This window comes from Eucyclogobius newberryi, unplaced genomic scaffold, assembly GCF_026437365.1.
Source record: "Eucyclogobius newberryi isolate DKJ021-1_F unplaced genomic scaffold, fEucNew1.0.hap1 SCAF_8, whole genome shotgun sequence".
NCBI lineage: Eukaryota > Metazoa > Chordata > Actinopteri > Gobiiformes > Gobiidae > Eucyclogobius > Eucyclogobius newberryi.
The window spans coordinates 35,895,811-35,922,277 of record NW_027316500.1 but is presented as its reverse complement, the minus strand read 5'-3'; the positions used below and the strand labels follow the sequence as shown (position 1 = coordinate 35,922,277).

Sequence of the window (26,467 nt, the reverse complement as noted above, 5' to 3'; positions counted from 1 at the left end):
ACACGTAGGACTGTGCGTCAGTTTGGGACACGTAGGACAGTGTGCGTCGGTGTGGGACACGTAGGTCAGTGTGGGACACGTAGAACAGTGTGCGTTTGTTTGGGACACGTAGGAAGGTGTGGGACACGTAGGACAGTGTGGGACACGTAGGACAGTGTGGGACACGTAGGACAGTGTGGGACATGTAGGACTGTGCGTCAGTTTGGGACACGTAGGACAGTGTGCGTCGGTGTGGGACACGTAGGTCGGTGTGGGACACGTAGGTCAGTGTGGGACACGTAGAACAGTGTGCGTTAGTTTGGGACACATAGGTCGGTGTGGGACACGTAGGACAGTGTGTGACACGTAGGACTGTGCGTCAGTTTGGGACACGTAGGACAGTGTGCGTCGGTGTGGGACACGTAGGTCAGTGTGGGACACGTAGAACAGTGTGCGTTTGTTTGGGACACGTAGGAAGGTGTGGGACACGTAGGACAGTGTGGGACACGTAGGACAGTGTGGGACACGTAGGACAGTGTGGGACACGTAGGACAGTGTGGGACATGTAGGACTGTGCGTCAGTTTGGGACACGTAGGACAGTGTGCGTCGGTGTGGGACACGTAGGTCGGTGTGGGACACGTAGGTCAGTGTGGGACACGTAGAACAGTGTGCGTTAGTTTGGGACACATAGGTCGGTGTGGGACACGTAGAACAGTGTGGGTCAGTTTGGGACACTTAGGACAGTGTGCGTCAATTTGGGACACGTAGGTCGGTGTGGGACACGTAGGTCAGTGTGGGACACGTAGGTTGGTGTGGGACACGTAGGTCAGTGTGGGACAGTGTGGGACACGTAGAACAGTGTGCGTTAGTTTGGGACACGTAGGTCGGTGTGGGACACGTAGGTCAGTGTGGGACACGTAGAACAGTGTGCGTTAGTTTGGGACACGTAGGTCGGTGTGGGACACGTAGGTCAGTGTGGGACACGTAGAACAGTGTGCGTTAGTTTGGGACACGTAGGTCGGTGTGGGACACGTAGGTCGGTGTGGGACACGTAGGTCAGTGTGGGACACGTAGAACAGTGTGCGTTAGTTTGGGACACGTAGGTCGGTGTGGGACACGTAGGTCGGTGTGGGACAAGTAGGTCGGTGTGGGACACGTAGGACAGTGTGGGTCAGTTATAAGTACATTTAAAGCTGAGCTCTGGGACATGTCCTCCTGCTGTCTCAAGTGAAAGGTTTGTAAAAAAGTCAGTTCTCTGAGCGTGTCATTTCACAGGAGCGCAGCAGGGGGAGCTCTAGGTCCAGGTCCAGGCCCAGGTCCAGGCCCAGGTCCTGTTACAACACTTGAACCAGGACGACACAAACACAAGGTTTAACTGCAGTGAAATAAACTCAACTTGTCTGATTTATTCACTGTTTTAACAGAAGTTACAACTTACACATCACAAGCTACGAGCTACAAGCTACAAGCTAGCAGCTAGCAGCTAGCAGCTAGCAGCTAGCTGCTAGCTGCTAAACTATAGCGTAACAGTTCACACACGTTCATGTGTTTTACTTGAGGAACAAGAGCATTTTGAGTGTTGTTGACAGGGTCAGTCGGGGTCAAGGGTCAAAGCAGTTGTTTCATCTGATACAATGTTTCATCTTTAGACACATTTCACTCTTTAATGTTCAGATCCTTTGTAGAAAAAGCTTCAGTTGTTTCATCTGGACTCAGTTAGAAAAAAATAGACGTTTCGACTTCATCCAAGAGTCATTGTCAATAAAAGAATTTAGATCGAGAACTCTGATATTAATACTGTTCTGTGGTAAGACCCGCCCATTGGGCGGAGCCTCCTGAAGTAGAAAGAGTTGTTTGTTTCAACAGAAACTCCCCCTTGTATCTACCGAGCCTATTCAGAGTTTTAATGGACTCTTAGAATCCTCTTTGTCTTTATGTGAGACCCTGGCTCAACCTGAGGACCTGAGGACATCTAAATGTCCTGGTCCTGGTCCTCTACCTTTCCAGGGGTTCAGTAACCCATTATAAATACCAGGAAGATTAAACCTTAGCCCTCCATTTCTGTTTAAAGAAGGTCTTTCTTTTTTAACAAAAATAGCTTCCTTGACTCCTCTTTCAAACCATCTTTTCTCCCTGCGTGTCACAGCGACTCTGAAGAGTGCCAAACCGCCTCCTTCAAATATCACATCTGAAGAGAGAAAAGCAATTTCAGCACTAGAAAAAGATCACAGCATCAACATCCTCCAGCAGACAGGGGGCGCTGCACTGTGATTCTCAACGCAGCTGATTACGAAGCCAAAGTCCACACCCTCCTCGAGGACACGCCCACATACGAGCGCTTGAAAAGAGATCCGACCAGTGGCTACAAGAAGAAAGTGATAGACTGTTTACAAAGGCTGGAAAAAGAGGAAGCGATAGACCGGCCTCTGTATTACAGACTGTATCCTGGGGAAGCCATGCCTTGCATTTATGGCCTTCCAAAAAGACACAAAAAGGAGGTTCCACTCAGACCCATAGTGTGCAGCACAGATTCCATCACCTACAATGTGGCCAAGCATTTAACAACTATATTGGCTCCGCTTGTGGGGAATTCGGAACATCATGTGGAAAACACGCACAACTTTGTGGATAAAGTGAAACATCTCCAACTGGAGCCAGATGACCTCATGGTTTCATATGATGTTGTGTCCCTGTTCACCTGCATCTGACCTCTGACCTCTGATGCAGTAGCAGCAGTGAGGATCAGACTGCAGGAAGACACCACCTACAGGAAAGGACCAAACTGACACCTGAACACATATGTAAACTGTTGGACATCTGTCTGAACACCACTTACTTTCAATTCCGGGGACAATTTTACAGACAGATTCATGGCTGTGCCATGGGCTCGCCCGTCTCTCCCATAGTGGCCAACCTGTACATGGAGCACTTTGAGAAGAAGGCACTGTCCTCATTCTCAGGCATAGCCCCAAAACTGTGGCTCCGCTATGTCGATGATACTTTTGTAACAATCAAGGAACAAGAGCTGGAAACCTTCTCTGATCACATCAATGCTGTGGACCCACATATCAGGTTTACAAGAGAAGACGCTAAGGAGAATCGCTTGGCCTTTCTTGATTGTTCCACGATCAGAGGAGAGGACGGGAAACTCCAAATAGAAGTATATAGGAAACCTACACACACGGACCAGTATCTGCTCTTTGGTTCCAACCACCCACTACAGCACAAGCTGTGATCAGAACCTTACAACACAGAGCTCAAGGTGTGCCCACCAGCTCAGAGGACAAGAAGAAAGAGGAAAAACATGTCCGTAATGCCCTCTCAGCCTGTGGTTACCCCGCTTGGGCTCTCAACAGAGTGAAGAGAACCAAGAAGCAGGACAAAAGGGAAACTGAACAGAGAAGGAAGGGTGTTTCTATCCCTTATGTGTCTGGCCTGTCGGAAAAACTGCAGAGAATTTTTAGACAACACAAAGTCCCTGTTTATTTTAAACCAGGAAACACTTTAAGACAAAAACTGGTTCACCCTAAGGACAAGTTGCCGACTCAAAAACAGAGCAATGTAGTTTATTCGATCCAATGCAGTGAAGAAAGCTGTAAAGAACGGTACATAGTGAGACTAAACAGCCTCTACACAAGAGGCTCTATCATCACAGAAGACACTGGAGTTCAGGACCTCAGAGCGCCGTGCATCTCCATCTTGAAGCCTCTAATCACTCGTTTGAAGACGGTGAGGTGAAGGTTTTAAGCAGGAGAAAAGATGGTTTGAAAGAGGAGTCAAGGAAGCTATTTTTGTTAATTTAAACAGAAATGGAGGGCTAAGGTTTAATCTTCCTGGTATTTATAATGGGTTACTGAACCCCTGGAAAGGTAGAGGACCAGGACCAGGACATTTAGATGTCCTCAGGTCCTCAGGGTGAGCCAGGGTCTCACATAAAGACAAAGAGGATTCTAAGAGTCCATTAAAACTCTGAATAGGCTCGGTAGATACAAGGGGGAGTTTCTGTTGAAACAAACAACTCTTTCTACTTCAGGAGGCTCCGCCCAATGGGCCGAAACGTCTATTTTTTCTAACTGAGTCCAGATGAAACAGCTGAAGCTTTTTCTACTATGGAACACGCCTGGACCAATGAGGGATTACACCGACGTTCAGATCCTTTAGCATCAAAAGTCAGATCAAACCTTCAAACACAAAACACCAGTGTCAATAATGAAGTCACAGTGTAAAATAACAGCTACAAAAACTAGCATAAAAGTTTAGAATCACTATAAAGCATCAACTTATCAGTATCAAAAATAGAAAATGAAAATATTTTAAGATAAGATAAGATATTCCTTTATTGTCCCACATGGGGAAATTTCATTGGTGCAACGCAGGTAGATCCAGAGGTAGATCCAGAAGAACAGATCACTTATAGGAAGTCTGAAAAACACTTTCAGTAGAAGATCTCCTATAAATAAATAAAAACTCCCATAGACAAATAAATAAATAAATACATAAATACCATGTCATGTGATCACGACAGTAATTGCACATATGACAGAATTGCACATCAGTATTAGGTTAGGTCAGTATTGTGAGTGTTCAGGACTAACAGTGTTTGTTATAAAGTCTGACAGCAGCAGAAGGAAAGACCTGTGAAACCTTTCCTTCACACATCGAGGGTGGATCAGTCTCTCACTGAAGCTGCTCTCCAGAGCGGAGAGAGTGTCCTGCAGGGGACAAAGTGTCCTGCAGGGGACAGAGTGTCCTGCAGGGGACAGAGTGTCCGGCAGGGGACAGAGTGTCCTGCAGGGGGCGACACTCATGGTCCAGCATAGATGTGAGTTTAGCCAGGACCCTTCTGTCCCCCACCTCCTGCACCGAGTCCAGAGGACAGCCCAGGACGGAGCTTTGTCCAGCTTCTTCCTCTCCCTCTCTGTGATGACCACACCTACAGGAGCTGATGCACCACAGAGTCAGAGAAGGTCTTCAGGAGTGGCCTTGTCACTCCAAAAGACCTGAGTCTCCTCAGGAGGTAGAGCCGACTCTGGCTCTGTACAGTCTGTGTTATGAGTCCAGTCCAGTTTGTGGTTCAGATGAACACCAGGTACTTGTATGAGTCACTCTCTCAATGTCCCGTCCCTGGATGTTCACTGGTGAGGGGGCAGTGGAGTGGCGTCTGCGGAAATCCACCACCATCTCCTTGGTCTTCTCCGCGTTGATGAGGAGGTGGTTCCGCTGACACCAGTCCACAAAGTCCTGCTCCAGTCCTCTGTCCTCCGCGTCATCGTCCGTGATGAGTCCGATGATGGCAGAGTCATCAGAGAACTTCTGCAGGACACAGCTGTCCGTGTCATGTCTGAAGTCTGCAGTGTAAAGGGTGAAGAGAAAGGGCGCGAGGACAGTGCCCTGGGGCGCCCCCACACTGCAGGTCCCCCACACTGCAGGTCCCCCACACTGCAGGTCAGAGTGTCAGACACAGTCTCTCACAAACTGGGGTCGGTCTGTGAGGTAGTCTCCAGCTTGTCCCTCAGGAGCCGTCTCCAGCTTGTCCCTCAGGAGCCGTCTCCAGCTTGTCCCTCAGGAGCTGATGGTGTTGAAGGCGCTGGAGAGATGAAAGAACAGGATCCTCACAGAGCTGCCAGGCTTCTCCAGGTGAGAGAGAGAGCAGTGCAGCAGGAGATGACGGCGTCCTCCACTCCGATCCCAGGACGATATGCAAACTGCAGCGGGTCCATGGCTGAGCTCACGGTGGAGCGGAGGTGGTCCAGGACCAGCTCCAGTGTCTTCATCAGGACGTGAGAGACACCGGCCTGAAGCTGTTGAAGTCTTTGGCGCGCGGTGTCTTGGGCACAGGTACCAGACAGGAGGTCTTCAGACCTGTGGTACCAGACAGGAGGTCTTCAGACCTGTGGTACCAGACAGGAGGTCTTCAGACTTGTGGTACCACCCTCAGCTTCAGGCTCATGTTGAAGACATGCTCCAAAATTCCACACAGTTCATCTGCAGGACTTAAGGAGCCTGGGGCTGATGCCATCAGGTCCTGCTGCCTTCCTCACTTTAATCCTCTTCAGCTCACTCCTCACCTGTGCTGCTGTGACTGTCAGTGGTTGGCAGGGGGACCGTGTGCTGGGGGGACGGGTGAGTCCAGGGGGAATGTGTGCTGGGGGGATGGGTGAGTCCAGGCGAAGTGGGGAGCTGATGGTCCGGGGCAGATAAGTGAAGAGGAACAGATGCAGGGCCTTGTCCAGCTGTGGAAGAGGGAGCACACAGCTGTGCAGGGGGAGGGGCGGGTGACCGATCAAACCTCAAGAAGTGAGCCTTTAAATCATTCACCCACTGTAGATCCCCCTCTGTCTGGGCAGGGGGGATTTTGAAGCCCGAGATGGTTTTCAGGCTCCTCCACACTCCCTGAATGTTCTTCTGCTGCAGCTGCTCCTCCATCCTCCTCTTGTAGCCGGCCTCAGCCTGCCTGATCTTCCTCCTCAGCTCCTTCTGCACAGTCCTCAGCTCCTCCTTCTTCCCTGACCTGAAGGCTCTCTTCTTCTCCTTCAGCAGAGCCTTCAGTTCACGGTTAATCCATGGCTTGTTGTTTGGAAAACACCGCACCGTCCGGGAGGGAACAATGTTCTCAAAACAGAAGTTGATGTAGTCCGTGATGCACTCTGTGATGGTGTTGATGTCCTCCCCATGTGGGTCATAAAGCTCAGTCCAGACAGTGGTGCTGAAGCAGTCCCTCAGAGCCTCCTCGCTCTCAGCAGACCACATCCTCACCTCACGGGACACCACAGGCTGCCTGCGCACGATGGGTTCATACACAGGCCTCAGATGTACAAGGTTGTGGTCCGAGCTGCCAAGGGGAGGGAGGGGGGAAGAAGAATAAGCCTCCTTGGTGTTGGCAAAAAACAAGTCCAATGTTCTATTGTCTCTGGTGGGGCAGGTAACATACTGGGTGTATGTTGGTAGAACAGAAGAGGGAGAAGTGTGGTTAAAGTCACCAGAGATGAGGAAGAGAGCCTGTGGATGCTGTGTTTGCAGCCTACAAGTGCAGGAGAGCAGTGCTTCACAAGCATCTTCAGCATTGGCAGACGGGGCCACATAGACCGCGATCAAAATCACATGTGAGAACTCCCGGGGCAGATAATATGGCCTCATGCCAATAGCCAATAGTTCAATATCCTTGTTACATAGCTGCTGCTTCACTGTGCAGTGTTCGGGTTTGGACCAGCTCGTGTTCACATACACAGCCAGACCTCCCCCTCTTTTCTTCCCACATTCTCTGGTTCTGTCGCCCGCGGCAGATGAAAATTGTCCAAACCTACAATAGAGTCTGGCATTTCTGCTGTTAACCAGGTCTCTGTGAAAATCAAGACGCTGCTGTCCCTATAAACCCTCTGGGACCGCATGAGGCTCGCTATTTCCGTCATTTTATTTTGAAGGGACCTCACGTTACCCATGACTACGGCGGGAACCGACTTCCTGTTTTCTCCTCTCTTCTCTCGGAGTTTACGTCCAGCCCGTCTGCTTCTCTGTGTTTTCCTTAGGATGTCCGCCGGGATAACGTGACGATCTCCGGGTAAGACGACAGTTCTCCGCAGTTTCATTAGTTCTTCCTTTTTACACAACAAATCAAGATAATACATCATATTAGCAGCATTAAACACCAGACCATATTTAACAACTGTAGAATACAAATACAAAATACTATTACAAAATACAAACTCCAATTAATGAATGCAGCAATTAAGCAATATTACTTTGACTTTACTTTGTATTTACTTAATACCAAATACATCACACCACAACATAATACTTAAGTTATTTCATTCATATTTACACCCAGACCACGCTGACCCCGCCCCTTTAACACATGGTCACGCCCCTTTAACACGCGGCACGTTAACCATCACAACATCGCACGCGGCCACAGCTTAAAACAGTTCAAATAAAGCCAGCAATCTTACCAGCGTTCACACGTGGAGACACGGTTCACTTCAGCGTTCACACGTGGAGACACGGTTCACTTCAGCGTTCACACGTGGAGACACGGTTCACTTCAGTGTTCACGTGTGGAGACACGGTTCACTTCAGTGTTCACACGTGGCGACACGGTTCACTTCAGTGTTCACGTGTGGAGACACGGTTCACTTCAGCGTTCACGTGTGGAGACACGGTTCACTTCAGTGTTCACACGTGGCGACACGGTTCACTTCAGTGTTCACGTGTGGAGACACGGTTCACTTCAGCGGTTCACTTCAGTGTTCACGTGTGGAGACACGGTTCACTTCAGTGTTCACACGTGGCGACACGGTTCACTTCAGTGTTCACGTGTGGAGACACGGTTCACTTCAGCGGTTCACTTCAGTGTTCACGTGTGGAGACACGGTTCACTTCAGTGTTCACACGTGGAGACACGGTTCACTTCAGTGTTCACACGTGGAGACACGGTTCACTTCAGTGTTCACGTGTGGAGACACGGTTCACTTCAGTGTTCGCGTGTGGAGACACGGTTCACTTCAGCGTTCGCGTGTGGAGACACGGTTCACTTCAGCGTTCGCGTGTGGAGACACGGTTCACTTCAGTGTTCACACGTGGAGACACGGTTCACTTCAGTGTTCACGTGTGGAGACACGGTTCACTTCAGTGTTCACGTGTGGAGACACGGTTCACTTCAGTGTTCACACGTGGCGACACGGTTCACTTCAGTGTTCACGTGTGGAGACACGGTTCACTTCAGCGGTTCACTTCAGTGTTCACGTGTGGAGACACGGTTCACTTCAGTGTTCACACGTGGAGACACGGTTCACTTCAGTGTTCACACGTGGAGACACGGTTCACTTCAGTGTTCACGTGTGGAGACACGGTTCACTTCAGTGTTCGCGTGTGGAGACACGGTTCACTTCAGCGTTCGCGTGTGGAGACACGGTTCACTTCAGCGTTCGCGTGTGGAGACACGGTTCACTTCAGTGTTCACACGTGGAGACACGGTTCACTTCAGTGTTCACGTGTGGAGACACGGTTCACTTCAGCGTTCACGTGTGGAGACACGGTTCACTTCAGTGTTCACACGTGGCGACACGGTTCACTTCAGTGTTCACGTGTGGAGACACGGTTCACTTCAGCGGTTCACTTCAGTGTTCACGTGTGGAGACACGGTTCACTTCAGTGTTCACACGTGGAGACACGGTTCACTTCAGTGTTCACACGTGGAGACACGGTTCACTTCAGTGTTCACGTGTGGAGACACGGTTCACTTCAGTGTTCGCGTGTGGAGACACGGTTCACTTCAGCGTTCGCGTGTGGAGACACGGTTCACTTCAGCGTTCGCGTGTGGAGACACGGTTCACTTCAGCGTTCACACGTGGAGACACGGTTCACTTCAGTGTTCACGTGTGGAGACACGGTTCACTTCAGCGTTCACGTGTGGAGACACGGTTCACTTCAGTGTTCACACGTGGCGACACGGTTCACTTCAGTGTTCACGTGTGGAGACACGGTTCACTTCAGTGTTCACACGTGGAGACACGGTTCACTTCAGTGTTCACACGTGGAGACACGGTTCACTTCAGTGTTCACGTGTGGAGACACGGTTCACTTCAGTGTTCGCGTGTGGAGACACGGTTCACTTCAGCGTTCGCGTGTGGAGACACGGTTCACTTCAGCGTTCGCGTGTGGAGACACGGTTCACTTCAGTGTTCACACGTGGAGACACGGTTCACTTCAGTGTTCACGTGTGGAGACACGGTTCACTTCAGTGTTCACGTGTGGAGACACGGTTCACTTCAGCGTTCACGTGTGGAGACACGGTTCACTTCAGTGTTCGCGTGTGGAGACACGGTTCACTTCAGCGTTCGCGTGTGGAGACACGGTTCACTTCAGCGTTCGCGTGTGGAGACACGGTTCACTTCAGCGTTCACACGTGGAGACACGGTTCACTTCAGTGTCCCTCGTAGCGGTGCACATCCCTATGACCTCTACCTCCAAAGTGACTCTGTTCTGCTTTAAACTGACTCTGTTCAAGTCTTTGTGATGCAGGCTGTGTCAGATGCCCTCCCGCTCGCTCCGGACTCACGTTTCCTCTGGTTTTAGGGCGTCTCTCTGGCGGAGGCTGCGCAGACTCTTCTTTTGGCTGACGCTTCTTTACGTTTCCATCCCGATCCTCGTCAAACTCTGCCCTTCCATTCAAGCCAAACTCGTCTTCCTAAACTTTGGTCAGTCCTGGTTTAGTCCTGGTTTAGTCCTGGTTTAGTCCTGGTTTAGACCTGGTTTAGACCTGGTTTAGTCCTGGTTTAGACCTGGTTTAGACCTGGTTTAGACCTGGTTTAGACCTGGTTTAGACCTGGTTTAGTCCTGGTTTAGACCTGGTTTAGTCCAGGTTTAGTCCAGGTTTAGTCCAGGTTTAGTCCTGGTTTAGTCCTGGTTTAGTCCTGGTTTAGACCTGGTTTAGTTCTGGTTTGGTCCAGGTTTAGTCCTGGTTTAGTCCTGGTTTAGTTCTGGTTTAGTTCTGGTTTAGTTCTGGTTTAGACCTGGTTTAGTCCAGGTTTAGTCCTGGTTTAGTCCTGGTTTAGTCCTGGTTTAGTCCTGGTTTAGACCTGGTTTAGTTCTGGTTTGGTCCAGGTTTAGTCCTGGTTTAGTCCTGGTTTAGTTCTGGTTTAGTTCTGGTTTAGACCTGGTGTAGACCTGGTTTGGTCCAGGTTTAGTCCAGGTTTAGTCCTGGTTTTAGTCCTGGTTTAGTCCTGGTTTAGACCTGGTTTGGTCCAGGTTTAGTCCAGGTTTAGTCCTGGTTTAGACCTGGTTTGGTCCAGGTTTAGTTCTGGTTTGGTTCTGACCCGGTCTCTGTTCCAGTTCGAGTCCCGTACTTCATTGACCTTAAACGACCTCTGGATCAGGGCTTGAATCACACGCACAACTTTTACCTGGAGCCAGAGCCGAGCGTCAGAGTCGGAGTCTGGTGAGTCCCTCTCTTCACAGTTCCCTCTCTTCACAGTTCCCTCTCTTCACAGTTCCCTCTCTTCACAGTTCCCTCTCTTCACAGTTCCCTCTCTTCTCTTCAGGCACACAGTTCCCTCTCTTCACAGTTCCCTCTCTTCACAGTTCCCTCTCTTCACAGTTCCCTCTCTTCTCTTCAGGCACACAGTTCCTTCTCTCTTGTGGAGAGAGGCTCAGGATAAAGACAGTCTCTGGTTCGAGTCGTCGCTCAAATCTGCAAAGTCTGTCATCTTATATCTCCATGGAAACTCAGGGACAAGGTAAACACAAGCCCTGGTTTAGTCCTGGTTTAGTCCTGGTTTAGTCCTGGTTTAGTCCTGGTTTAGACCCGGTTTAGACCCGGTTTAGTCCTGGTTTAGTCCTGGTTTAGTCCTGGTTTAGTCCTGGTTTAGACCCGGTTTAGACCCGGTTTAGTCCTGGTTTAGTCCTGGTTTAGACCCGGTTTAGACCTGCTTTAGTCCTGCTTTAGACCTGCTTTAGTCCTGCTTTAGTCCCTCTTTAGTCCTGCTTTAGTCTTGCTTTAGTCCTGCTTTAGCCCTGCTTTAGCCCTGCTTTAGTCCTGCTTTAGTCCTGCTTTAGTCCTGCTTTAGTCCTGCTTTAGTCCTGCTTTAGTCCTGCTTTAGTCCTGCTTTAGTCCTGCTTTAGTCCTGTTGTGTGTGTGTTGCAGAGGGGGCGATCACCGGGTGCAGCTCTATAAGGTAAACTCAGGTTGATGCACTTCTTCTTCAGCTCCACCAGACGGCGCTCTCACTTCCTGTCCTCTTTCAGGTCCTCAGCTCACTGGGTTTTCACATCATCACATTCGACTACAGAGGTGAGAACACCTCCTCCTCTCTGCTCCTCCTCCTCTCAGCTCCTCCTCTCTGCTCCTCCTCTCTGCTCCTCCTCTCTGCTCCTCATCTCAGCTCCTCCTCCTCTCAGCTCCTCCTCTCTGCTCCTCCTCTCTGCTCCTCCTCTCTGCTCCTCATCTCAGCTCCTCCTCCTCTCAGCTCCTCCTCCTATCAGCTCCTCCTCTCTGCTCCTCCTCTCTGCTCCTCCTCCTCTCTGCTCCTCCTCCTCTCAGCTCCTCCTCTCTGCTCCTCATCTCAGCTCCTCCTCCTCTCAGCTCCTCCTCCTCTCAGCTCCTCCTCTCAGCTCCTCCTCTCTGCTCCTCCTCCTCTCTGCTCCTCCTCCTCTCTGCTCCTCCTCCTTTCTGCTCCTCCTTTCTGCTCCTCCTCCTCTCTGCTTCTCCTCCTCTCACCTCCTCCTCTCTTCTCCTCCTCTCCTCTGCTCCTCCTCCTCTCAGCTCCTCCTCCTCTCAGCTCCTCCTCCTCCTCTCAGCTCCTCCTCCTCTCAGCTCCTCCTCCTCCTCTCAGCTCCACAGCTCCTCAGCTCCTCCTCCTCCTCTCAGCTCCTCCTCCTCCTCCTCACAGCTCCTCCTCCTATCAGCTCCTCCTCCTCCTCTCAGCTCCTCCTCCTCCTCTCAGCTCCTCCTCCTCCTCCCAGCTGCTCCTCCTCTCAGCTCCTCCTCCTCTCAGCTCCTCAGCTCCTCCTCCGCTCAGCTCCTCCTCTCAGCTCCTCCTCCTCTCAGCTCCTCCTCCTCTCAGCTACTCCTCCTCTCAGCTACTCCTCCTCTCAGCTCCTCCTCTCAGCTCCTCCTCCTCCTCTCAGCTCCTCACAGCTCCTCAGCTCCTCCTCCTCCTCACAGCTCCTCCTCCTCTCCTCAGGTTGGGGAGACTCAGATGGTTCTCCTTCAGAACGTTCCATGACGTCAGACGCTCTTTTCATCTACGACTGGATCAAAGTCCGACTCAACAAAACCCCACTTTACATCTGGGGCCACTCTCTGGGCACCGGGTAAGGCCCTCATCAGATCCGGTTCAGACCCTCATCAGACCCTCATCAGACCCGGTTCAGACCCGGTTCAGACCCGGTTCAGACCCGGTTCAGACCCGGTTCAGACCCGGTTCAGACCCGGTTCTGACTTTGGTCAAAGCCTTTAAGGGTTAATTTCCCCTCTGTTTACAACAGCGTTTGAGGCCCTAAAGTAAACGCAGTAAAAACAGTTTAAGACAAAAAAGAGAAAATCATTTCAGTCACAAACAAAAGACACGAGACTTAAACTGTGTTTGTGTTTCACAGAGTCGCCACCAACGTCGTGCGCCGCCTGTGTGAGCGAGGTACTACAGTACGACAGTACTACACTACAGTACTACAGGACTACAGTACAGTACTACAGGACTACAGTACAGTACTACAGTACAGTACTACAGGACTGCAGTACAGTACTACAGTACAGTACTACAGTACAGTACTACAGGACTACAGTACAGTACTACAGGACTACAGTACAGTACTACAGTACTACAGGACTACAGTAAAGTACTACAGGACTACAGGACTACAGTACAGTACTACAGTACAGTACTACAGTACTACAGGACTACAGTAAAGTACTACAGGACTACAGGACTACAGTACAGTACTACAGGAGTACTTCAGTACTACAGTAATACAGAGTACTACAGTACTACAGAGTACTACAGAGTACTACAGAGTACTACAGAATACTACAGAATACTATAGGAGTACTATAGGAGTACTATAGGAGTACTATAGGAGTACTATAGGAGTACTATAGGAGTACTACAGGGTACTATAGGAGTACTACAGAGTACTATAGGAGTACTACACAGGAGTACTTCAGTACTACAGTAATACAGAGTACTACAGTACTACAGAGTACTACAGAGTACTACAGAGTACTACAGAGTACTATAGGAGTACTACAGAATACTACAGAGTACTATAGGAGTACTACAGGGTACTACAGGGTACTGCAGAGTACTACAGTACTACAGAGTACTACAGTACTACAGAGTACTACAGTACACTACAGAGTACTACAGGGTACTACAGGAGTTCTACAGGAGTTCTACAGGAGTACTACAGGAGTACTACAGGGTACTACAGGAGTACTACAGGGTACTACAGGGTACTACAGGAGTACTACAGGGTACTATAGGAGTACTACAGAGTACTATAGGAGTACTACAGAGTACTATAGGAGTACTATAGGAGTACTACACAGGAGTACTACAGTAATACAAAGTACTACAGTACTACAGAATACTACAGAGTACTATAGGAGTACTATAGGAGTACTATAGGAGTACTATAGGAGTACTATAGGAGTACTATAGGAGTACTATAGGAGTACTATAGGAGTACTACGGAGTACTACAGAGTACTACAGAGTACTACAGAGTACTACGGAGTACTACAGAGTACTACGGAGTACTACAGAGTACTACAGTACTACAGAGTACTACAGTAATACAGAGTACTACAGTACTACAGGGTACTACAGAATACTATAGGAGTACTACAGGGTACTACAGGAGTACTACAGGAGTACTACAGGGTACTACAGGGTACTATAGGAGTACTACAGAGTACTATAGGAGTACTACACAGGAGTACTTCAGTACTACAGTAATACAGAGTACTACAGTACTACAGAGTACTACAGAGTACTACAGAGTACTACAGAATACTACAGAGTACTATAGGAGTACTACAGAATACTACAGAGTACTATAGGAGTACTACAGAATACTACAGAGTACTATAGGAGTACTACAGGGTACTACAGGGTACTGCAGAGTACTACAGTACTACAGAGTACTACAGTACTACAGAGTACTACAGTACACTACAGAGTACTACAGGAGTTCTACAGGAGTTCTACAGGAGTACTACAGGAGTACTACAGGAGTACTACAGGGTACTACAGGGTACTACAGGAGTACTACAGGGTACTATAGGAGTACTACAGAGTACTATAGGAGTACTATAGGAGTACTATAGGAGTACTACACAGGAGTACTACAGTACTACAGTACTACAGAGTACTACAGTAATACAGAGTACTACAGTAATACAGAGTACTACAGTACTACAGGGTACTACAGAATACTATAGGAGTACTACAGGGTACTACAGGAGTACTACAGGGTACTACAGGGTACTATAGGAGTACTACAGAGTACTATAGGAGTACTACACAGGAGTACTTCAGTACTACAGTAATACAGAGTACTACAGTACTACAGAGTACTACAGAGTACTACAGAATACTATAGGAGTACTATAGGAGTACTATAGGAGTACTACAGGAGTACTACAGGAGTACTACAGGGTACTATAGGAGTACTACAGAGTACTATAGGAGTACTACACAGGAGTACTTCAGTACTACAGTAATACAGAGTACTACAGTACTACAGAGTACTACAGAGTACTATAGGAGTACTACAGAATACTACAGAGTACTATAGGAGTACTACAGGGTACTACAGGGTACTGCAGAGTACTACAGTACTACAGAGTACTACAGTACTACAGAGTACTACAGTACACTACAGAGTACTACAGGGTACTACAGGGTACTACAGGAGTACTACAGGAGTACTACAGGGTACTACAGGGTACTATAGGAGTACTACAGGGTACTATAGGAGTACTATAGGAGTACTATAGGAGTACTACACAGGAGTACTACAGTACTACAGTAATACAGAGTACTACAGTACTACAGAATACTACAGAGTACTATAGGAGTACTATAGGAGTACTATAGGAGTACTATAGGAGTACTACGGAGTACTACAGAGTACTACAGTACTACAGAGTACTACAGTAATACAGAGTACTACAGTAATACAGAGTACTACAGTAATACAGAGTACTACAGTACTACAGGGTACTACAGAATACTATAGGAGTACTACAGGGTACTATAGGAGTACTACAGAGTACTATAGGAGTACTACACAGGAGTACTTCAGTACTACAGTAATACAGAGTACTACAGTACTACAGAGTACTACAGAGTACTACAGAATACTATAGGAGTACTATAGGAGTACTATAGGAGTACTATAGGAGTACTACAGGAGTACTACAGGAGTACTACAGGGTACTATAGGAGTACTACAGAGTACTATAGGAGTACTACACAGGAGTACTTCAGTACTACAGTAATACAGAGTACTACAGTACTACAGAGTACTACAGAGTACTACAGAGTACTATAGGAGTACTACAGAGTACTATAGGAGTACTACAGGGTACTACAGGGTACTGCAGAGTACTACAGTACTACAGAGTACTACAGTACTACAGAGTACTACAGTACACTACAGAGTACTACAGGGTACTACAGGAGTACTACAGGGTACTACAGGGTACTACAGGGTACTACAGGAGTACTACAGGGTACTATAGGAGTACTACAGAGTACTATAGGAGTACTACAGAGTACTATAGGAGTACTATAGGAGTACTACACAGGAGTACTACAGTAATACAGAGTACTACAGTACTACAGAATACTACAGAGTACTATAGGAGTACTATAGGAGTACTATAGGAGTACTACGGCGTACTACAGAGTACTACAGTACTACAGAGTACTACAGTACTACAGAGTACTACAGTAATACAGAGTACTACAGTACTACAGTACTACAGTACTACAGGGTACTACAGAATACTATAGGAGTACTACAGAGTACTACAGAGTACTATAGGAGTACTATAGGAGTCTACAGAGTACTACAGAGTACTACAGAGTACTCTAGGAGTACTCTAGGAGTACTATAGGAGTACTATAGGAGTACTACAGAATACTATAGGAGTACTATAGGGGTACTACAGAGTACTACAGGGTACTACAGGGTACTTCAGAGTAGTACTACAGGGTACTACAGAGTACTACAGAGTACTACAGAGTACTATAGAGTACTATAGAGTACTATAGGAGTACTATGTACTACACACGAGTACTACACACGTACTACAGGAGTACTACAGGAGTACTACAGGAGTACTACAGGAGTACTATAGGAGTACTATAGGAGTACTATAGGAGTACTATACTGTGTGTGCAGGTTCTGCTCCAGATGCTCTGATCCTGGAGTCTCCTTTCACCAACATCAGAGAAGAAGCAAAGAGCCACCCTTTCTCCATGGTACTGTTTTAGTCCTGTTTTAGTCCTGGTTTAGTCCTGGTTTAGTCCTGGTTTAGTCCTGGTTTAGTCCTAGTTTAGTCCTGTTTTAGTCCTGGTTCAGACCTGGTTTAGTCCTGTTTTAGTCCTGGTTCAGACCTGGTTTAGTCCTGGTTTAGTCCTGGTTTAGTCCTGGTTTAGTCCTTGTTTAGTCCTGGTTTAACTCTTCTGTGTTTCAGGTTTATCGGTTCCTTCCTGGATTTGACTGGTTTTTCTTAGACTCCATTTCTGTGAACAACATCTACTTTTCCAGCGACGACAAGTACATGTTTCCTCCGTGTCTCCTCCGTGTTTCCTCAGCGCTTCCTCAGTGTTTCCTCCGTGTTTCCTCCTCGTTTTCTCCGCGTTTCCTCTGCGTTTCCTCCGTGTTTCCTCAGCGCTTCCTCAGCGTTTCCTCCGTGTTTCCTCCGTGTTTCCTCCGTGTTTCTTTCGCGTTTCCTCTGCGTTTCCTCTTTGTTTCCTCCGTGTTTCCTCCGTATTTCCTCAGCGCTTCCTCCGTGTTTCCTCCTCGTTTCCTCCAGGTTTCCTCCGCGTTTCCTCCGTGTCTTCTCCGTGTCTCCTCCGTGTCTCCTCCGTGTCTCCTCCGTGTTTCCTCAGCGCTTCCTCAGTGTTTCCTCCGTGTTTCCTCTGTGTTTCCTTCGCGTTTCCTCTGTGTTTCCTCCGCGTTTCCTCCGCGTTTCCTCAGCGTTTCCTCAGCGTTTCCTCCGTGTTTCCTCCGTGTTTCCTCAACATTTCCTCCGTGTTTCCTCTGCGTTTCCTTCGCGTTTCCTCTGCGTTTTCTCCGTGTTTCCTTCGCGTTTCCTCTGTGTTTCCTCTGCGTTTCCTCAGCGTTTCCTCCGCGTTTCTTCTGTGTTTCCTCCGTGTTTCCTCCGTGTCCTCCGCGTTTCCTCAGCGTTTCCTCCGTGTTAACTCCGTGTGTCCTCCGTGTGTCCTCCGTGTTTCCTCAGCGTTTCCTCCGTGTTTCCTCTGCGTTTCCTCCGCGCTTCCTCGGTGTTTCCTCTGTGTTTCCTCCGTGTTTCCTCCGCGTTTCCTCTGTGTTTCATCCGTGTTTCCTTCGCGTTTCCTTCGCATTCCCTCCGTGTCTCCTCCGTGTCTCCTCCGTGTCCTCCGTGTCTCCTCCGTGTTTCCTCAGCGCTTCCTCGGTGTTTCCTCCGTGTTTCATCCGTGTTTCCTCTGTGTTTCCTCTGCGTTTCCTCTTTTCCTCTGCGTTTCCTCCGTGTTTCCTCCGTGTTTCCTCTGCGTTTCCTCTGTGTTTCCTCTTTGTTTCCTCCTTGTTTCCTCCGTGTTTCCTCAGTGTTGTGTTTCCTCTGCGTTTCCTCCGTGTTTCCTCTGTGTTTCCTCCGTGTTTCCTCCGCGTTTCCTCTGCGTTTCCTCTGCGTTTCCTCTGCGTTTCCTCCTTGTTTCCTCCGTGTTTCCTCCGTGTTTCCTCCGTGTTTCCTCCGTATTTCCTCCTTGTTTCCTCCGCGTTTCCTCCGTGTTTCCTCCGCGTTTCCTCCGTGTTTCCTCCTTGTTTCCTCCGTGTTTCCTCCGTGTTTCCTCAGTGTTGTGTTTCCTCTGTGTTTCCTCCGTGTTTCCTCTGTGTTTCCTCCGTGTTTCCTCTGCGTTTCCTCCGTGTTTCCTCCGCGTTTCCTCTGCGTTTCCTCCTTGTTTCCTCGTTTCCTCTGTGTTTCCTCCGTGTTTCCTCCGTGTTTCCTCCGTGTTTCCTCCTTGTTTCCTCCGTGTTTCTTCCGTATTTCCTATGTATTTCCTCCTTGTTTCCTCCGTGTTTCCTCCGTGTTTCCTCCGTGTTTCCTCCGTGTTTCCTCTGTGTCTCCTCCGTGTTTCCTCAGCGCTTCCTCGGCGCTTCCTCCGTGTTTCATCCGTGTTTCCTTCGCGTTTCCTCTGTGTTTCCTCTGTGTTTCCTCTGTGTTTCCTCCGTGTTTCCTCTGCGTTTCCTCTTTTCCTCTGCGTTTCCTCGTTGTTTCCTCCGTGTTTCCTCTGCGTTTCCTCCTTGTTTCCTCTGTGTTTCCTCCGTGTCTCCTCCGTGTTTCCTCAGCGCTTCCTCAGTGTTTCCTCCGTGTTTCCTCCTCGTTTTCTCCGCGTTTCCTCTGCGTTTCCTCCGTGTTTCCTCAGCGCTTCCTCAGCGTTTCCTCCGTGTTTCCTCCGTGTTTCCTCCGTGTTTCTTTCGCGTTTCCTCTGCGTTTCCTCTTTGTTTCCTCCGTGTTTCCTCCGTATTTCCTCAGCGCTTCCTCCGTGTTTCCTCCTCGTTTCCTCCGCGTTTCCTCCGCGTTTCCTCCGTGTCTTCTCCGTGTCTCCTCCGTGTCTCCTCCGTGTCTCCTCCGTGTTTCCTCAGCGCTTCCTCAGTGTTTCCTCCGTGTTTCCTCTGTGTTTCCTTCGCGTTTCCTCTGTATTTCCTCCGCGTTTCCTCCGCGTTTCCTCAGCGTTTCCTCATCGTTTCCTCCGTGTTTCCTCCGTGTTTCCTCAACATTTCCTCCGTGTTTCCTCTGCGTTTCCTTCGCGTTTCCTCTGCGTTTTCTCCGTGTTTCCTTCGCGTTTCCTCTGTGTTTCCTCTGCGTTTCCTCAGCGTTTCCTCCGCGTTTCTTCTGTGTTTCCTCCGTGTTTCCTCCGTGTCCTCCGCGTTTCCTCAGCGTTTCCTCCGTGTTAACTCCGTGTGTCCTCCGTGTGTCCTCCGTGTTTCCTCAGCGTTTCCTCCGTGTTTCCTCTGCGTTTCCTCCGCGCTTCCTCGGTGTTTCCTCTGTGTTTCCTCCGCGTTTCCTCTGTGTTTCATCCGTGTTTCCTTCGCGTTTCCTTCGCATTCCCTCCGTGTCTCCTCCGTGTCTCCTCCGTGTCCTCCGTGTCTCCTCCGTGTTTCCTCAGCGCTTCCTCGGTGTTTCCTCCGTGTTTCATCCGTGTTTCCTTCGCGTTTCCTCTGTGTTTCCTCTGTGTTTCCTCCGTGTTTCCTCTGCGTTTCCTCTTTTCCTCTGCGTTTCCTCCGTGTTTCCTCCGTGTTTCCTCTGCGTTTCCTCTGTGTTTCCTCTTTGTTTCCTCCTTGTTTCCTCCGTGTTTCCTCAGTGTTGTGTTTCCTCTGCGTTTCCTCCGTGTTTCCTCTGTGTTTCCTCCGTGTTTCCTCCGCGTTTCCTCTGCGTTTCCTCTGCGTTTCCTCCTTGTTTCCTCCGTGTTTCCTCCGTATTTCCTCCTTGTTTCCTCCGCGTTTCCTCCATGTTTCCTCCGCGTTTCCTCCGTGTTTCCTCCTTGTTTCCTCCGTGTTTCCTCCGTGTTTCCTCAGTGTTGTGTTTCCTCTGTGTTTCCTCCGTGTTTCCTCTGTGTTTCCTCCGTGTTTCCTCTGCGTTTCCTCCGTGTTTCCTCCGCGTTTCCTCTGCGTTTCCTCTGCGTTTCCTCGTTTCCTCTGTGTTTCCTCCGTGTTTCCTCCGTGTTTCCTCCTTGTTTCCTCCGTGTTTCTTCCGTATTTCCTCCTTGTTTCCTCCGTGTTTCCTCCGTGTTTCCTCCGTGTTTCCTCTGTGTCTCCTCCGTGTTTCCTCAGCGCTTCCTCGGCGCTTCCTCCGTGTTTCATCTGTGTTTCCTTCGCGTTTCCTCTGTGTTTCCTCTGTGTTTCCTCTGTGTTTCCTCCGTGTTTCCTCTGCGTTTCCTCTTTTCCTCTGCGTTTCCTCGTTGTTTCCTCCGTGTTTCCTCTGCGTTTCCTCCTTGTTTCCTCTGTGTTTCCTCCGTGTTTCCTCCTTGTTTCCTCCTTGTTTCCTCCGTGTTTCCTCCGTGTTTCCTCTCCGTGTTTCCTCTGCGTTTCCTCCTTGTTTCCTCTGCGTTTCCTCCGTGTTTCCTCCGTGTTTCCTCCGTGTTTCCTCCGTGTTTCCTCCGTATTTCCTCCTTGTTTCCTCCTTGTTTCCTCCGTGTTTCCTCCGTGTTTCCTCCGTATTTCCTCCTTGTTTCCTCCGTGTTTCCTCCGTGTCTCCTCCGTGTTTCCTCGGCTCTTCCTCTGTGTTTCCTCTGTGTTTCCTCCGTGTTTCCTCTGCGTTTCCTCCTTGTTTCCTCCTTGTTTCCTCCGTGTTTCCTCCGTATTTCCTCCTTGTTTCCTCCGTGTTTCATCCGTGTTTCCTTCGCGTTTCCTCTGTGTTTCCTCTATGTTTCCTCCGTGTTTCCTCTGCGTTTCCTCTTTTCCTCTGCGTTTCCTCGTTGTTTCCTCCGTGTTTCCTCTGCGTTTCCTCCTTGTTTCCTCTGTGTTTCCTCCGTGTTTCCTCCGTGTTTCCTCCTTGTTTCCTCCGTGTTTCCTCCGTGTTTCCTCCGTGTTTCCTCTGCGTTTCCTCCTTGTTTCCTCTGCGTTTCCTCCTTGTTTCCTCCGTGTTTCCTCCGTGTTTCCTCCGTGTTTCCTCCGTATTTCCTCCTTGTTTCCTCCTTGTTTTCCTCCGTGTTTCCTCCTTGTTTCCTCCTTGTTTCCTCCTTGTTTCCTCCGTGTTTCCTCCGTATTTCCTCCTTGTTTCCTCCGTGTTTCCTCCGTGTCTCCTCCGTGTTTCCTCGGCTCTTCCTCTGTGTTTCCTCCGTGTTTCCTCTGCGTTTCCTCTTTTCCTCTGCGTTTCCTCCGTGTTTCCTCCGTGTTTCCTCTGCGTTTCCTCTGCGTTTCCTCCTTGTTTCCTCCTTGTTTCCTCCGTGTTTCCTCCTTGTTTCCTCCTTGTTTCTTCCGTGTTTCCTCCGTGTTTCCTCCGTGTTTCCTCCTTGTTTCCTCCTTGTTTCCTACGTGTTTCCTCCGTGTTTTCTCCGTGTTTCCTCCTTGTTTCCTCCTTGTTTCCTCCGTGTTTCCTCCGTGTTTCCTCCGCGTTTCCTCTGCGTTTCCTCTGCGTTTCCTCCTTGTTTCCTCCTTGTTTCCTCCTTGTTTCCTCCGTGTTTCCTCCGTGTTTCCTCCGTGTTTCCTCCTTGTTTCCTCCTTGTTTCCTCCTTGTTTCCTACGTGTTTCCTCCGTGTTTTCTCCGTATTTCCTCCTTGTTTCCTCCTTGTTTCCTCCGTGTTTCCTCCGTGTTTCCTCCGCGTTTCCTCTGCGTTTCCTCTGCGTTTCCTCTGCGTTTCCTCCTTGTTTCCTCCGTGTTTCCTCCGTGTTTCCTCCGTGTTTCCTCCTTGTTTCCTCCTTGTTTCCTCCTTGTTTCCTCCGTATTTCCTCCTTGTTTCCTCCGTATTTCCTCCTTGTTTCCTCCTTGTTTTCTCCGCGTTTCCTCCGTGTTTCCTCCGCGTTTCCTCCGTGTTTCCTCCGTGTTTCCTTCGCGTTTCCTCTGTGTTTCCTCCGTGTCTCCTCCGTGTTTCCTCGGCTCTTCCTCTGTGTTTCCTCTGTGTTTCCTCCGTGTTTCCTCTGCGTTTCCTCTTTTCCTCTGCGTTTCCTCCGTGTTTCCTCCTTGTTTCCTCTGCGTTTCCTCCTTGTTTCCTCCTTGTTTCCTCCGTGTTTCCTCCGTGTTTCCTCCGTGTTTCCTCCTTGTTTCCTCCTTGTTTCTTCCGTGTTTCCTCCGTGTTTCCTCCGTGTTTCCTCCTTGTTTCCTACGTGTTTCCTCCGTGTTTCCTCCGTATTTCCTCCTTGTTTCCTCCTTGTTTCCTCCGTGTTTCCTCCGTGTCTCCTCCGTGTTTCCTCTGCGCTTCCTCGGCGTTTCCTCCGTGTTTCCTCCGTGTTTCCTCTGCGTTTCCTCTGCGTTTCCTCCTTGTTTCCTCCTTGTTTCCTCCGTGTTTCCTCCGTGTTTCCTCCGTGTTTCCTCCTTGTTTCCTCCTTGTTTCCTCCTTGTTTCCTCCTTGTTTCCTCCTTGTTTTCTCCGCGTTTCCTCCGTGTTTCCTCCGCGTTTCCTCCGTGTTTCCTCCGCGTTTCCTCCGTGTCTTCTCCGTGTCTCCTCCGTGTTTCCTCAGCGCTTCCTCAGAGTTTCCTCCGTGTTTCCTCTGTGTTTCCTTCGCGTTTCCTCTGTGTTTCCTCCGCGTTTCCTCAGCGTTTCCTCCGTGTTTCCTCCGTGTTTCCTTCGCGTTTCCTCTGTGTTTCCTCTGCGTTTCCTCCGCGTTTCCTCAGCGTTTCCTCCGTGTTAACTCCGTGTGTCCTCCGTGTTTCCTCAACGCTTCCTCAACATTTCCTTCGCGTTTCCTCTGCGTTTTCTCCGTGTTTCCTTCGCGTTTCCTCAGTGTTTCCTCTGCGTTTCCTCAGCGTTTCCTCAGCGTTTCCTCCGTGTTAACTCCGTGTGTCCTCCGTGTGTCCTCCGTGTTTCCTCAGCGTTTCCTCCGTGTTTCCTCTGTGTTTCCTCCGTGTTTTCTCCTTGTTTCCTCTGTGTTTCCTCCGTGTTTCCTCCGTGTTTCCTCCTTGTTTCCTCCTTGTTTCCTCTGTGTTTCCTCTGCGTTTCCTCTGCGTTTCCTCTTTTCCTCTGCGTTTCCTCCGTGTTTCCTCCGTGTTTCCTCTGCGTTTCCTCTTTTCCTCTGCGTTTCCTCTTTTCCTCTGCGTTTCCTCCGTGTTTCCTCCTTGTTTCCTCTGTGTTTCCTCCGTGTTTCCTCCGTGTTTCCTCCTTGTCTCCTCCTTGTTTCCTCCGTGTTTCCTCCTTGTTTCCTCCTTGTTTCCTCTCTGTTTCCTCCTTGTTTCCTCCGTGTTTCCTCCTTGTTTCCTCCTTGTTTCCTCCGTGTTTCCTCCGTGTTTCCTCCGTGTTTCCTCCGTGTTTCCTCCTTGTTTCCTCCTTGTTTCCTCCTTGTTTCCTCCGTGTTTCCTCCTTGTTTCCTCCTTGTTTCCTCTGTGTTTCCTCTGTTTCCTCCTTGTTTCCTCCGTGTTTCCTCCGTGTTTCCTCCTTGTTTCCTCCGTGTTTCCTCCTTGTTTCCTCCGTGTTTCCTCCTTGTTTCCGCATTGTTTCCTCTGTGTTTCCTCCGTGTTTCCTCCTTGTTTCCTCCGTGTTTCCTCCGTGTTTCCTCCTTGTTTCCTCCGTGTTTCCTCCGTGTTTCCTCCTTGTTTCCTCCGTGTTTCCTCCTTGTTTCCTCCTTGTTTCCTCCGTGTTTCCTCCGTGTTTCCTCCTTGTTTCCTCCGTGTTTCCTCCTTGTTTCCTCCTTGTTTCCTCCGTGTTTCCTCCTTGTTTCCTCCGTGTTTCCTCCGTGTTTCCTCCTTGTTTCCTCCGTGTTTCCTCCGTGTTTCCTCCGTGTTTCCTCCGTGTTTCCTCCGCGTTTCCTCCGTGTTTCCTCCGTGTTTCCTCCTTGTTTCCTCCGTGTTTCCTCCGTGTTTCCTCAGTGTTGTGTTTCCTCTGTGTTTCCTCCGTGTTTCCTCTGTGTTTCCTCCGTGTTTCCTCTGCGTTTCCTCCGCGTTTCCTCCGTGTTTCCTCCTTGTTTCCTCCGTGTTTCTTCCGTATTTCCTATGTGTTTCCTCCGTGTTTCCTCCGTGTTTCCTCCGTGTTTCCTCTGTGTCTCCTCCGTGTTTCCTCAGCGCTTCCTCGGCGCTTCCTCCGTGTTTCATCCGTGTTTCCTTCGCGTTTCCTCTGTGTTTCCTCTGTGTTTCCTCTGTGTTTCCTCTGTGTTTCCTCTGTGTTTCCTCCGTGTTTCCTCTGCGTTTCCTCTTTTCCTCTGCGTTTCCTCGTTGTTTCCTCCGTGTTTCCTCTGCGTTTCCTCCTTGTTTCCTCTGTGTTTCCTCCGTGTCTCCTCCGTGTTTCCTCAGCGCTTCCTCAGTGTTTCCTCCGTGTTTCCTCCTCGTTTTCTCCGCGTTTCCTCTGCGTTTCCTCCGTGTTTCCTCAGCGCTTCCTCAGCGTTTCCTCCGTGTTTCCTCCGTGTTTCCTCCGTGTTTCTTTCGCGTTTCCTCTGCGTTTCCTCTTTGTTTCCTCCGTGTTTCCTCCGTATTTCCTCAGCGCTTCCTCCGTGTTTCCTCCTCGTTTCCTCCGCGTTTCCTCCGCGTTTCCTCCGTGTCTTCTCCGTGTCTCCTCCGTGTCTCCTCCGTGTCTCCTCCGTGTTTCCTCAGCGCTTCCTCAGTGTTTCCTCCGTGTTTCCTCTGTGTTTCCTTCGCGTTTCCTCTGTATTTCCTCCGCGTTTCCTCAGCGTTTCCTCAGCGTTTCCTCCGTGTTTCCTCCGTGTTTCCTCAACATTTCCTCCGTGTTTCCTCTGCGTTTCCTTCGCGTTTCCTCTGCGTTTTCTCCGTGTTTCCTTCGCGTTTCCTCTGTGTTTCCTCTGCGTTTCCTCAGCGTTTCCTCCGCGTTTCTTCTGTGTTTCCTCCGTGTTTCCTCCGTGTCCTCCGCGTTTCCTCAGCGTTTCCTCCGTGTTAACTCCGTGTGTCCTCCGTGTGTCCTCCGTGTTTCCTCAGCGTTTCCTCCGTGTTTCCTCTGCGTTTCCTCCGCGCTTCCTCGGTGTTTCCTCTGTGTTTCCTCCGTGTTTCCTCCGCGTTTCCTCTGTGTTTCATCCGTGTTTCCTTCGCGTTTCCTTCGCATTCCCTCCGTGTCTCCTCCGTGTCTCCTCCGTGTCCTCCGTGTCTCCTCAGTGTTTCCTCAGCGCTTCCTCCGTGTTTCCTCCGTGTTTCCTTTGCGTTTCCTCTGTGTTTCCTCCGTGTTTCCTCTGCGTTTCCTCTTTTCCTCTGCGTTTCCTCCGTGTTTCCTCCGTGTTTCCTCTGCGTTTCCTCTGTGTTTCCTCTTTGTTTCCTCCTTGTTTCCTCCGTGTTTCCTCAGTGTTGTGTTTCCTCTGCGTTTCCTCCGTGTTTCCTCTGTGTTTCCTCCGTGTTTCCTCCGCGTTTCCTCTGCGTTTCCTCCTTGTTTCCTCCGTGTTTCCTCCGTGTTTCCTCCGTATTTCCTCCTTGTTTCCTCCGCGTTTCCTCCGTGTTTCCTCCGCGTTTCCTCCGTGTTTCCTCCTTGTTTCCTCCGTGTTTCCTCCGTGTTTCCTCAGTGTTGTGTTTCCTCTGTGTTTCCTCCGTGTTTCCTCTGCGTTTCCTCTGCGTTTCCTCCGTGTTTCCTCCGCGTTTCCTCTGCTTTTCCTCCTTGTTTCCTCGTTTCCTCTGTGTTTCCTCCGTGTTTCCTCCGTGTTTCCTCCGTGTTTCCTCCTTGTTTCCTCCGTGTTTCTTCCGTATTTCCTATGTATTTCCTCCTTGTTTCCTCCGTGTTTCCTCCGTGTTTCCTCCGTGTTTCCTCTGTGTCTCCTCCGTGTTTCCTCAGCGCTTCCTCGGCGCTTCCTCCGTGTTTCATCCGTGTTTCCTTCGCGTTTCCTCTGTGTTTCCTCTGTGTTTCCTCCGTGTTTCCTCTGCGTTTCCTCTTTTCCTCTGCGTTTCCTCGTTGTTTCCTCCGTGTTTCCTCTGCGTTTCCTCCTTGTTTCCTCTGTGTTTCCTCCGTGTTTCCTCCTTGTTTCCTCCTTGTTTCCTCCGTGTTTCCTCTCCGTGTTTCCTCTGCGTTTCCTCCTTGTTTCCTCTGCGTTTCCTCCGTGTTTCCTCCGTGTTTCCTCCGTGTTTCCTCCGTGTTTCCTCCGTATTTCCTCCTTGTTTCCTCCTTGTTTCCTCCGTGTTTCCTCCTTGTTTCCTCCGTGTT

The 26,467-nt window shown here is 49.6% G+C and overlaps 2 protein-coding genes across 2 annotated transcripts in view; one reads left to right on the top strand and one right to left on the bottom strand.

Annotated features, from left to right (window-relative positions):
- LOC140351159 (lysophosphatidylserine lipase ABHD12-like) overlaps positions 1–26,467 on the top strand; it is a 53,607-nt gene that overhangs the window by 5,646 nt on the left and 21,494 nt on the right. Inside the window, exons 3-11 of the mRNA XM_072436874.1 lie at positions 10,052–10,173; positions 10,808–10,913; positions 11,092–11,211; positions 11,619–11,649; positions 11,720–11,765; positions 12,658–12,787; positions 13,073–13,115; positions 16,881–16,964; positions 17,180–17,262. Of these exons, the coding sequence (XP_072292975.1) occupies positions 10,052–10,173; positions 10,808–10,913; positions 11,092–11,211; positions 11,619–11,649; positions 11,720–11,765; positions 12,658–12,787; positions 13,073–13,115; positions 16,881–16,964; positions 17,180–17,262 (765 nt within the window). The remainder of the gene's footprint in view (positions 1–10,051; positions 10,174–10,807; positions 10,914–11,091; positions 11,212–11,618; positions 11,650–11,719; positions 11,766–12,657; positions 12,788–13,072; positions 13,116–16,880; positions 16,965–17,179; positions 17,263–26,467) is intronic.
- Positions 7,480–26,467, bottom strand: part of LOC140350832 (core histone macro-H2A.2-like) — a 399,355-nt gene continuing 380,367 nt past the window's right edge. The window contains exon 4 of the mRNA XM_072436349.1: positions 7,480–7,489. The gene's annotated coding sequence lies outside the window, so the exon portion shown is untranslated. The remainder of the gene's footprint in view (positions 7,490–26,467) is intronic.